This window comes from Bos javanicus, chromosome 27, assembly GCF_032452875.1.
Source record: "Bos javanicus breed banteng chromosome 27, ARS-OSU_banteng_1.0, whole genome shotgun sequence".
In the NCBI taxonomy this organism is placed as follows: domain Eukaryota; kingdom Metazoa; phylum Chordata; class Mammalia; order Artiodactyla; family Bovidae; genus Bos; species Bos javanicus.
The window spans coordinates 19,179,000-19,191,124 of NC_083894.1; the positions used below are offsets into that span (position 1 = coordinate 19,179,000).

Below are 12,125 nucleotides of genomic sequence, written 5' to 3' on the forward strand. Positions count from 1 at the left end.
CACACACACATTTGTGCACACACACATGCAGTGGAATACTACTTAGCCATAAAAAGATGAAATCTTGCCATGCGTGATAATGTGTATAAATCTTGAAAGTATTATGCTGAATGAAATAAGTCAGACAGAGGACAGATACCATATGATTAATTCACATATGGAATATAAAAACAAAATAAATGAACAAACCAAACAAAGACAAGCACGTAGATGCAGAGAACAGAGTAGTGGTTACCAGAGGGGAAAAAGGGCAGAGGGAAGGAGAATTGGATAAAGGGGATCAACCCAATGGTGATGGATGGAAACAAAGTTTTGTGATATATACAGAAGTTGGGGCTTCCCTGGTGGCTCAGTGGTAAAGAATCTGCCTGCCAGTGCCAGAGACTTGAGTTTGATCCCTGGGTCGGGAAGATCTCCTGGAAAAGGAAATGGCAACCCACTCCAGGATTCTTGCCTGGGAAGTTCCATGGACAGAGGAGCCTGGTGGGCTCCAGTCCCCAAGGTCACAAAGAGTCAGACACGACTTAGTGACTCAACAACAGCAAGATTCAGAAGTAGATATATAATGTTATACACTGGTAACTTACATAATTTTATGGACCAATATTATCTTAATGAAAAATTTTATAACATTTTAAAAGAGATACTGGTGACAGAAATGGTGCAAGAAAAGTCTAGAAGGGGAGATGGAGATGACATCATCAGTGCTTTGTAGATCTTACTAAGGATTTTGGAATTTATCCTAAAAAGCACAGGAAGCTGTTGACTGGTTTTAAACAAGATGTGATAAATTTCTCACTTTTGAAAGATCAGTTTTGATTGGAAGGGAGTAAGTAGGGTAGCTACGAGGACACTACAGGAGAAAACTTAAGTGACTTGCAGGAAGGTTGTGCCAGTGGAAAAAGAAAGAAGTGGATGGTTCCAGAGAAGATTCGGAGGTAGAATGAGCAGAAGAAAGGGTCGGATGGGGTGAGAGACAGGCACCTTTCCAGTGCTCAGCTGGGTGAACGATGGCATTGCTAGCTGGGAACAGGGGAAGGGAAGAATGAAGATCATTTTCACTCTGGTTACGTCTAATTTCAGATGACACTGAACTTTCCAGCAGGCATTTGGGAGCTCAGGAGAGGGTATTGGGAGTCGTAGGCATATTGTTTGAAACCCACTGAAGCAGGTGAACATTGAGCAGATAGGAGAGAAGAAAAGAAGAGGCCCAGGGACAGGTATATGTCAGGTAGAGAAGAACAGGCTAAGCGAGAGCAGTGGCCAGAACTGAAGAGCAAGTATTAGGGGAGATCGGGGAGAGAGCAGGACAGACCACCTGTGTTGAAGACCAGGAGGATGTCTAGCGTCTGTTGCGCTTGGCGCTGAGAGGTCGTTGGTCACCTTGGCCGGAGCAGTGTTGGGAGCCGAAAATAGATTGCGGTAGCCTATGGAGTAATCAGAAGGGAAGGAATCAGACTGTGCCTGTATGCTAAGTCGCCTCAGTTGGTCCAACTCTGCGGCCCCATGGACTGTAGCCCACCAGGTTCCTCTCCATGGGATTCCCCAGGCAGGGATACTGGAGTGTGGGTTGCCATGCCCTCCTCCAGGGGATCTTCCCGACCCAGGGATTGAACCCCTTGTCTCATGTCTCCTGCGTTGGGAGATGGGTTCTCAGTAATAAATCTAAGCAGATTCCTAAAACTGTGTGAAAATTAACCACACTGGCTCCGTAGTGAATTGCTGAATCGAGCTTGCTTTTATGCATCAGCTTCTGAAGTGAGTAACAAATATTGTGAATGTTAGCCACTGTATCAGCTCTTAGCATTGATTTGCAGAGTCTCCCCAAATCACATAAACCCCCTCTGGTCCGGCCAGCTTTATTGTACTGCATTTGCCTTTACCCCAGTACTTTAAAGGTGAAATACACAGGTTTGCTTAGTCAACAGATACTACACACCTACTGTGTGCCAGATTGTGTTCCAGACGCTGGAGGTCTCTGCCCTTATGAAGAGTTTGTTCATATTCTGTCTAAATATCCACAGATTAATAAGGTACCATCTCATCAAAGGTCAGAAAACAAGTGAAAAATTTTGCATGCTCATTTGAGTTTGAAGAAACAGGCCTTTTCTTGTTCAAGAATGTCTTGAATGTGTCTGCACTGTCATACATGCTGCGAAGTCGCTTCAGTCGTGTCCAACTCTGTGCAACCCCATAGACGGCAGCCCACCAGGCTCCGCCATCCCTGGGATTCTCCAGGCAAGAACACTGGAGTGGGTTGCCATTTCCTTCTCCACTGCATGAAAGTGAAGTGAAGTCGCTCGGTCATGCCCGACTCTTAGCAACCCCAGGGACTATATAGCCTACCAGGCTTCTCCGTCCATGGGATTTTCCAGGCAAGAGTACTGGAGTGGGGTGCCATTGCCTTCTCCGACTGTCATACATAGAGAACATCTTAAGAGACAGTTCTTATTTAGAAACTAGTTGTTGGTGAATTAAAGAATTGAATTGAAATTGCCTTGCTGTAATTGTTCAGCTTCTTTTCCTAAGGTAAGAACTCTGGTGTGCACTAGATACTTTCTTTCATTGCCTTTTTCTGATTATGTGAATAAGACAAGCACTTGAGGGCTTTGTGGATTCTTTAGTACAGTCTTAGAAGCACGCATTTCATTGAGGTTCTCATCTGGAAGGGCTCATATTTTAGGGAGCTGGACAGGGTGTCATTTCTTTTAGGCATGGGGCAGCCGGGTTACTGATGGAAGAATTTTCAGTTTATATGTGATTTTCCTAAATATAGTTATGTAAGTAGCTCTATGGTTAGTTTTTTGGGTTTTTTTGTTTTTTTTTTTAGTGAGTGGGGAGGATATCACGACTGAGGAATTTCAAAGAGTCTCAAGTTCTTATCAAATAACCAGAATAATTAGGGAATTTGCTGACCCAGGAAGTATTTACAAAACATTTTACAGACATTTTCACCACTTTCTTTGGCTTTAGGAAGCAGAAATGAGAGAGCACACAGATGAGAGAGATTGAGGTTTTAAATTGGTTGTGTTTTTTAACCCTTTGACAAAGTAACACAGTATACCACGCAGACTACCTAATATCACTCCTTGTCATCTAGTTACACTCTGTACCTATCATCTGTTTAAGTTTTTGCCTACCTTAATAAAGTTGTCTGTTACTAAAATCTTGTATAGTTAAATTTGGAGATAGTAGGAATCTGTAAATAACAAATGCGCTCACTGTAATTTTGTTTCAAGTCTACACGTAGATTTTGAAGCCGTCTTTCTTTGTAGAAGTTTCCCTTGACAGTGAGAATGTAACTGTCTTCATTCTACCCCAAATCTAATTTTTTTTGTTTAAAATGACTGTTGTTAGTGGGTATTATGCTTAGTGAAATAAGTCAGAGAGAGAAATACCATAGATTATTGCTTATATGAAGAATCTAAAAAATAAATGAATATAGCAAAACAGAAATAGGCTCACAGATACAGAGAGCAAACTAGTGGTTGCCAGTGGAGAGAAAGAAAGAGGTGGGCCAATTGGAGGTAGGAGATTAAGAGATACAGAGTCCTATATGTAAAGTAAATAACCTACAAGGACGTTGTGTCCAGTTCAAGGAATAAAGTGAATATTTTATAATAACTTTAAATGGAATATGATCGATAAAAATTTGAATCATTATGCTGTATACCTGAAACTGATATAATAATGTAAAATCAACTCCACTTCAATAAAAAGAATTAAAAATTTAAAAATGACTTTGGTGACAGCACTTGATGTCTACCTGAAATAACCCTGATCTGGTGGGTGTTATCTTTAAAAATTACAATCACATTTACCCTTTACTCTTAATAGCCAAATTCCATGCAGATTTCATGTCTGTATATTTCAATGTTTATTTATTGCTACCAGGGTTATCATGGTTCACTGGCTTATCAGCCTCCTGAATGTGTGATGACTGAGTTACTTACTCTCTTATCTCTGGGGTAGGTTGAACTCTTTCATAATATTTGACAGAGAACCATTGCCTTCTCATTTATTGGCTTTGGAACCCAGGTCATACAGATATAATTACTAGGAAAGATGAGCCTCCTTACATTTCATTTACTCACTGAGTTGAAAAATCCCTGAAGGAATTACAGATTGTTCCCTATTAGGAAATAAATTGAGGCTTTATTCTTATCTCTGTGGGAAGCTAGGAGAGTAAGCAGGGAAGCCTGGGCTGGGACTGCCAGTGGGACTCCCGTTAGTCCCTGACCAAGCTGGGCTTTACATCCAGTGCATGACCCTAAAGTTGCTGAAAACTTGAAATGTAGTAAAAGGGCCATAAATTTGATTTCTGCATTTTTTACTCACCTGAAGGTCTGATATTTAAGTAAGTTAGGATGAGGTAAGAGTTGCATTTCTAAAGTTAATACCTGCCCTTCTTTTTAAGTGATGTGTTTGGAAAACTTGTAGTTTGAGTTCTTAAGTAGAGTGCTGCTTTTCGGTGTCCAGTTTCAAGGACACTTAACATTTCACTAAACAAAGATTTAGAGTACCCTGCCCTCCACTGCAGTCACCACTGTTTTTAAATAATTTTAGATAATGACAGTTAAAAATACTTAAAATCATGTCAGGGAATCAGTCTCTGAAAGTCCTCCACATGATATAGATGAAATCTTGCAGGTTTTTGATTTGATATTTTAAAATGTTTATCAGAGTATACATAGTTAAAGGAAATCGAATAATACAGAGAGCTTTATGATGAAAAGCCGCCATCTCTAGCTCTTTCCTTCTGCCCCATCCCTCTTCTCTGGAAGCAAACTCTTTTTGTTGTGTTGTGTTTTCTGTTTTTTTTGAAGTGTAATTGATTTACAGTATTATGTTTTTAGGTGTACAGCAAAGTGATTGAGTTATCAGATCAGATCAGTTGCTCAGTCGTGTCCGACTCTTTGCGACCCCATGAATCGCAGCACGCCAGGCCTCCCTGTCCATCACCAACTCCCAGAGTTCACTCAGACTCAACGTCCATTGAGTCAGTGATGCCATCCAGCCGTCTCATCCTCTGTCATCCCCTTCTTCTCTTGCCCCCAATCCCTCCCAGCATCAGAGTCTTTTCCAATGAGTCAACTCTTCGCATGAGGTGGCCAAAGTACTGGAGTTTCAGCTTTAGCATCATTCCTTCCAAAGAATCCCAGGGCTGATCTCCTTCAGAATGGACTGGTTGGATCTCCTTGCAGTCCAAGGGACTCTCAAGAGTCTTCTCCAACACCACAGTTGAAAAGCATCAATTCTTCGGCGCTCAGCCTTCTTCACAGTCCAACTCTCACATCCATACATGACCACAGGAAAAACCATAGCCTTGACTAGATGAACCTTTGTTGGCAAAGTAATGTCTCTGCTTTTGAATATGCTATCTAGGTTGGTCATAACTTTGCTTCCAAAGAGTAAGCGTCTTTTAATTTCATGGCTGTGGTCACCATCTGTGGTCACCATCTGGAGCCCCCAAAAATAAAGTCTGACACTGTTTCCACTGTTTCCCCATCTACTCCCCATGAAATGATGGGACCGGATGCCATGATCTTCATTTTCTGAATGTTGAGCTTTAAGCCAACTTTTTCACTCTCCACTTTCACTTTCATCAAGAGGCTTTTGAGTTCCTCTTCACTTTCTGCCATAAGGGTAGTGTCATCTGCATATCTGAGGTTATTGATATTTCTCCCGGCAATCTTGATTCCAGCTTGTGTTTCTTCCAGTCCAGAGTTTCTCATGATGTACTCTGCAGATAAGTTAAATAAGCAGGGTGACAGTATACAGCCTTGATGAACTCCTTTTCCTATTTGGAACCAGTCTGTTGTTCCATGTCCAGTTCTAACTGTTGCTTCCTGACCACATGTATTTTTTTCAGATTATTTTCCATTATAGGTTATTATAAGATATTGAATATAATTCTCTATATTATATAATAAATCCTTGTTGCTTATCTATTTTATATATAGTAGCTTGTGTCTGTTAATCCTATACTCCTAACTTATCCTTCCCTACACCCCTCCCTTTTCCCTTTTGTAACCGTAATTTGTTTTCTATGTCTTTGAGTCTGTTGCTGTTTTGTAAGTAGATTCATTTGTATAATTTTTTCTATTCTACATATAAGTGATACCATGATGTTTGTCTTTGTCTTTCTGACTGACTGCATTTAGTATGATTATTTCTGGGTCCATCAGTGTTGCTGCAGATGGAAGTAAGTTCATTCCTTTTTATAGCTGAGTAATATTCCATGTCTTATCTTTATCCATTCTCCTCTTAATGGACACTTAGGTTGCTTCCACGTCTTGCCTGTTGTGTGCTGCTGTCAACCTTAAGGCACGTGTATCTTTTCGAATTAGACTTTGCATCTCAGAAGCAAACACTTCTGTGCTGTGCACAGACTCTCTAGTTGTAGCTTGCAGGCTCAGTAGTCGTGGCCTGTGGGGTCTTAGTTCCCCAACGAGGGATGGAACCCATGTCCCCAGCATTGGAAGGTGGATTCTTAACCATTGAACCACCAGGGAAATCCCAATATCCTTTACCTTTTGAAATATCTCAGTGATGTGTCTCACTGAAGGCGCTTGTATTCAGTCATTATTTCAAATAATCAGTAGGCCTTTTCATTTTGGGGCCTCATCTCCTTTCAGCTGTAGACATTGTTCTTACATTATCTCTTTCATTACTTTCCCCTCTTTATTATCTCTGCTCTCTTTCTGGAAATCCATGCATTGATGCTCTAAATCTCTCTCTCTTTTTTTCCCCTCCTTTTTTTTCTCTCTATTCTGGGAAAAAGTTTATCACCTTTATTTTCCTATCCTTTTTATTTCTGCAGTTATGATTTTATTGAAGTATAGTTGATGTACAATATTATTTAAGTTATAGGTGTATAATATCGTGACCTACAATTTTTAAAGGTTATACTCCATTTATAGTTATTATAAAATATTATTTGCCTCATATTGTATAGTACATCATCGTGGCTTATTTTATGCCTAATAGTTTGTAACTCTTAATCTCCTACCCCTATATTGCCCTCCCGCCTTCCCTCCCCACTGGTAACCACTAGTTTATTCTCATGGCTGAGTAAGTATTCCATTCTATATATATACCAAGGAAAACCCTTGCAGGAGTTTTGACTGATGAAAAAAGTGAACAAAGGTGTTTTGAGGAAAGGCGATCCCAGAGAGATTCCTGGCTCAGAGTAGCATTTATTCTAGAGAATAAGAATAATGAAGACGAAAGGAGAGTTCAGTTGAGGGGCCAGTAGACAGAGGACAACCCCCACCCCAGCCTCTGCATCCAGACTTGCATATGGCACTGCAGCTGAGCAAAACACTAAACCCATACAGTGTCTCTCCCTCTTCTGTCTCTCTTTCATACATACGTGCCACCTTCCCTGGTGGCTCAGACTGTGAAGCATCAGCCTGCAATGGGGGAGACCCAGGTTTGATCCTTGGGTCTGGAAGATCCCCTGGAGAAAGGCTGGCAGCCCACTCCAGTATTCTTGCCTGGAGAATTCCATGGACAGAGGAGCCTGTAGAGCTACAGTCCATGGGATTGCAAAGAGTGAGACATAACTGAGCGACTAACACTTTGATTTTCATGCCACCTCGGAGGGTTTGCCTTGACAGAAACTGAAGAAATCATCTAGCAAGAGCAGCTTGTTTAGGTGTCAGTACCCTGAGTGCTGGTCTGGCACCTGTTTTTGTAAGGTCTGCGAACTGGGGATAGTTTTTATGTCCTTCAGAAGCTGGGGGGAGGGTGAAAGTGAAAGTGTTAGTCGCTCAGTTGTGTCTGACTCTTTGCAATCCCATGGACTGTAGTCCGCCAGGCTCCTCTGTCGGTGGGATTCTCCAGGCAAGAATACTGGGGTGGGTAACCATTCCCTTCTCCAGGGGATCTTCCTGACCCAGGGATTGAACCCAGGTCTCCTACATTGCCAGCAGGTTTTTTCACCATCTGAGCCACCATGGAAGCTCTAGGGGAGAATGGATACATGTATGTGTATGGATGAGTCCCTTTGTGGTCCACCTGAAACTATCACAATGTTGTTCATCGGCTATACTCCAATATAAAACAAGTTAAAAACAAAATAAAATTTAAGAGGGTACAAATGGAAAAAAAGTTGGGAGGGAATCAAAAGAAGATTAATATTTCATGACGTGTCAAAATTACATGAAGTTCGTACATCAGGGTCCATACACCAAGCTATATTGGCCCATAGGTGCTCTTGTTTGCATTTTGGCTGTGGCCGCTTCAGCACAGGAGCAGTTGGCTTGTTCCTGAAGAGCCTGAGTGTGGTGGGCTCCAGGCTTTCAGTGCTGTTCCCTGTGTTTTGAATGGAGCTTACACAGCTTACAACTCGGCTGCATTTAAGTGTCACATGAATTGACACATCACGTTATTTTAATCTTTAAGAAAATTACGAGGCTAAGCCTATCACATCATAACAAGGAAAATGGACTTCAGATGTGCTCTTGAGGCCAAGCAGAGTAGGGATTTTCTTGATAATTAGCTGGCAGAACCTTGTGTTTATTACACAGAGACTCTAGAGTTGTATCCAAAGAATACAGCGTATGTTGACATCGCAGGACCATGCAGACATCACAGTGTTCCCAATTCCTAGGGAAAAAAGTGATCAGAAAACAACAGGTAGAGTATCTCATCACCGCAGAATTTATTGACATATTTTAAAAAGTAAAATGAGGCTACAACCAAAGTAAATCTGCAGGTAGCTTATTTATAAGCAAAGCAGGGAAAGCTGTTTACTAAAGGTGAGTTGATGAAATCACATTTGATGGCAGAAGTATAAGAAATGTGTCCTGGAAAATTTGTTTCACACTCTTTTAGCCTTCAGCCAAAGACTGCTGCTGCCTGGGGCTTCAAGAGCAGCGTCAAGATCAACTAGACAACAAGGCAAATGATTCCCAGTTATCTTCTTGACTCTTGACACTGATCGCTTCTCAGTATTTATTAGAGCATCCAATGCCAAGTTTGAGACTAAAGATTTAGTCTTTGTGAATAGTCTGCGTAAAGCAACAGCAGGCCAAGGGTGTATTCAGAGAACTTGAGAATTTAGTAGTTCCCTAAAACCTGAAGTGGAATCTGCTGTGATATGTAACAATTAATAGTGGTGGAGCAGAAAAAAAGCTTAGTTGGACAAATGTACAAAATTTCTGAAAATGCCAGATGTTTAAAGCTTGTGGTTAGTAATTTTATTGTTGATTGGCAGGTACTTTGTGGAACATACTTAAATCTATCATGTTGTTGTTATTCAACTGTGAACTTCTTTTGCTCTCACAGATTTTTCACTTGTGTGAATTTTATAAGAAATAGACGCTGTGTATCCTGACTGTCCCTGCCTCTGCTGGCAGCAGTGCAGTTTTACTACAACTTCTGAACTCAGGACTGAGACTGAAATTTTTCTGAATAAGAACCACCACCCTCAGTCAGTCTTACTGAACACTGATTGGCTTTGAAAATTAGCTTGTGCTAATTTGATTCTGAACTGTCAAATCGATACTATTTAATATCTAATATTTTATATTCCAGTCATGTGAAATGGAGCTTAAGTTCTAATGATAGCCTTTGAAAATTTAAGTTTACACTTAATACTGGTTTTTAATGAGTTCAACCAAAAGTGATAAACAAAACGGTACTTAGGTGAGAAACATATTGTGGTATTTTGACAATTAATGTTTGAATATCGGGTAACGTCAGACTACCTTATACATATACACTTCCCGGGCAATCAAAAGTTAAAACAGGGTGTGAGATCTGCATTCCCAGACAAATTTGCTGTGGATATATTTTCTGAGGTCAAACTACAGTGCTAGTAGTTTCCTGTCCCACGTCACCTTCCTTTTACTGTGAATTTATGCTTCTTTAAAACAATTTTTTTTTCTCTTGCAATATTGGGTCTCCAGCAAAAAGAAGATGAACGCATCCTGGCATTTTGAGACTAGTAATAAAAGAATGATAAATCAGTGTGGATTTTTTTTAAATCATTTTGTACTGAGAACCATTTCGGTTTTGCTGCCAAGACTAAACCGTGTTCCCTAAAAACAGTCATGTTCCTTCATTACCTCAGCGGTAGCCTCCGCGCAGGGGCTCTGCACACTCCTCAAGAACAGTCTGGTCGTGAAGAGACGCACAGAGGAGTACAGGGCACATCAGAAGGGTAGCAAGGGAGATGTGTACGTGTGCTGTGGGAGTAAAGAGGAGAGGGTGGCTATTCTCCCGGGGCAAGTAGATGAAGACATCACCAAAAAGACATCTGAGCTGGATCTTAGAAGTTGGAGCCAAAAGTTTACAAGGTGGAGGGTGGGCCTTGTAAGCAGAAGGCAGATCGGGTGCTTGCACAGGCATGAACAGTGAGAGAGCACAGCATGTTGTTGCATGTGGCTGTACACGGAGGCTGGGGTGATGAAGGGCCAGAGTATGAAGGGGCCCGGCCTTGTGCCCTGAAAGTCTGGTTTAGGATGCAGATTTCTTGCAGTAGAGTTAGCTCATAAGTATATCAGATCCTGGCAAGTGATAAATCAACCTAGTTGTCATAAACCTTTTTCTACAGTTTCTTCTTCCTTTGGCTGCACCATGGGGCGTTTGGGATCTCCGTTTCCCCACCAGGGATTGAACCTGGGCCATAGCACTGAAAGCCCAAAATCCTAACCACTGGGCCTCCAAGGAACTCCCTCCATCTACATTTTTTTTTTAATTTTTTAAACATTGAAATATGGTTGATTTACAATGCTGTGTTAGTTTCAGATGTAGCGGAGTGACTCAGCTCTACATCCATTTATGTGGGATCTTAGTTCCCCTACAAAGGACTGAACCCGCATCCCCGGCATTGGAAGCACAGAGTCTTAAATACTGTACCACCAAGGAAGTCTCAATCTATATTCTTGTATTTCCTCTTAACTCAATGTATTTGCAGTTGAAAAGCCAAATTAGTAAATTGAAGAGACCGAAAACTCACTTAAGTTTGAGATTTTGAAGTTTTCATGGGAGAAAAAGACTTTTAAGAGGCATTGAAATGGTCTAAAATGACAAATCATACTTGATTTTGTCTTCACCAGCTGTCTTTGCAGATTGCCTACTCTGTTTTTCTGAAACTTTTGTCTTTGCTTTTTTAGTGGACTGAAGACTGCAGAAAATCAACCTATCCTCCTTCAGGGCCCACGTGAGTAAACATCAGACGAGCAGGATTCACACTGACCTTCCTGGAGATTTCTCTCCATGTTAAGTATGATCTCATAGAAGTAACGACACTGAATAAAACCTTAAGTCATGTCTTCTATCCTGAGATGATTTTGTTTCCCTCAGGTTTGTGTGGTATGCATTTGGCTAAGACTTTGAACAAATGTGAAAATACCCCATGATGAAATGTCCCATTTCGAGCCCATCAAAATCAGGGGAAGAAAAAAAGGATTAGCATTCTCCACTAAATTCTTCTATCTCCCCCTAAGTATTTTTCTCATGCTAACAAATGCAGAGGTCACCGGTGATTTTCTGTGATGCCTGAGTATAAACCACCCTGTCATGCTGAAACAAGAGAGTGTAGGATCTCACGTGAAACATTCAAAAAAATAAAACCCTGCCCATGATAATCAAAACTATTGAGGCCAAAACAGGATTGGAAAACAGGAAGGGCCAATATCATGTTTAGTGTGTTGAATATTAATGTTTTTAGTTGAGGGTTTTGGCCTTTTCAAATCCTACATGGCTAAATAGGGAAAGATCTAAGAATGGCTCACCACCCCAGGGGGTACAGAATGTGAAAAAGAAGGAAGAGGTGTCAGGAACGGTCACCGTTTCTCCCTGCTCTTCCCTTGCCCTGAAAGTAGCCTGCTGCAGAGAAAGGAAGACAGAATGCATACAGCTTTAACCAAGAATTATTCTTCTTCATGACTACAGAAGTATAAATAGGACTTCAATACTGTGACTTGTAGGAACTAACACATCCCCTCTTAACCCACACCCACTATAGAAATCAGTCTGGATTTATGTCTGTATATTTAAGAGCCTGGTAACATTGTAGCACCCACCAGAGTGCACCATTTGCTTCTCTGGAGCAGGGCAGTAAAGGAGCAAATGCTGGCTATTTTTAGGCAGATTTAAGCTTATCAGTCACT

General features: G+C 41.1%; 1 protein-coding gene and 1 long non-coding RNA gene across 4 annotated transcripts in view; both read left to right on the plus strand.

Annotated features, from left to right (window-relative positions):
• LOC133239915 (uncharacterized) overlaps positions 1-12,125 on the plus strand; it is a 415,759-nt gene that overhangs the window by 370,484 nt on the left and 33,150 nt on the right. The gene's annotated exons all lie outside the window — the stretch shown is intronic.
• The window catches only part of ASAH1 (N-acylsphingosine amidohydrolase 1), a 31,432-nt gene that overhangs the window by 4,352 nt on the left and 14,955 nt on the right, over positions 1-12,125 (plus strand). For 2 of the 3 annotated variants that reach the window (XM_061404307.1, XM_061404305.1), the window contains exon 2: positions 11,127-11,173. In XM_061404307.1, coding sequence (XP_061260291.1) covers positions 11,127-11,173 — 47 coding nt within the window. Of the gene's footprint in view, positions 1-11,126; positions 11,174-11,214; positions 11,237-12,125 lie in introns of those variants that run through there. The other variant, XM_061404306.1, reaches the window with a different exon arrangement.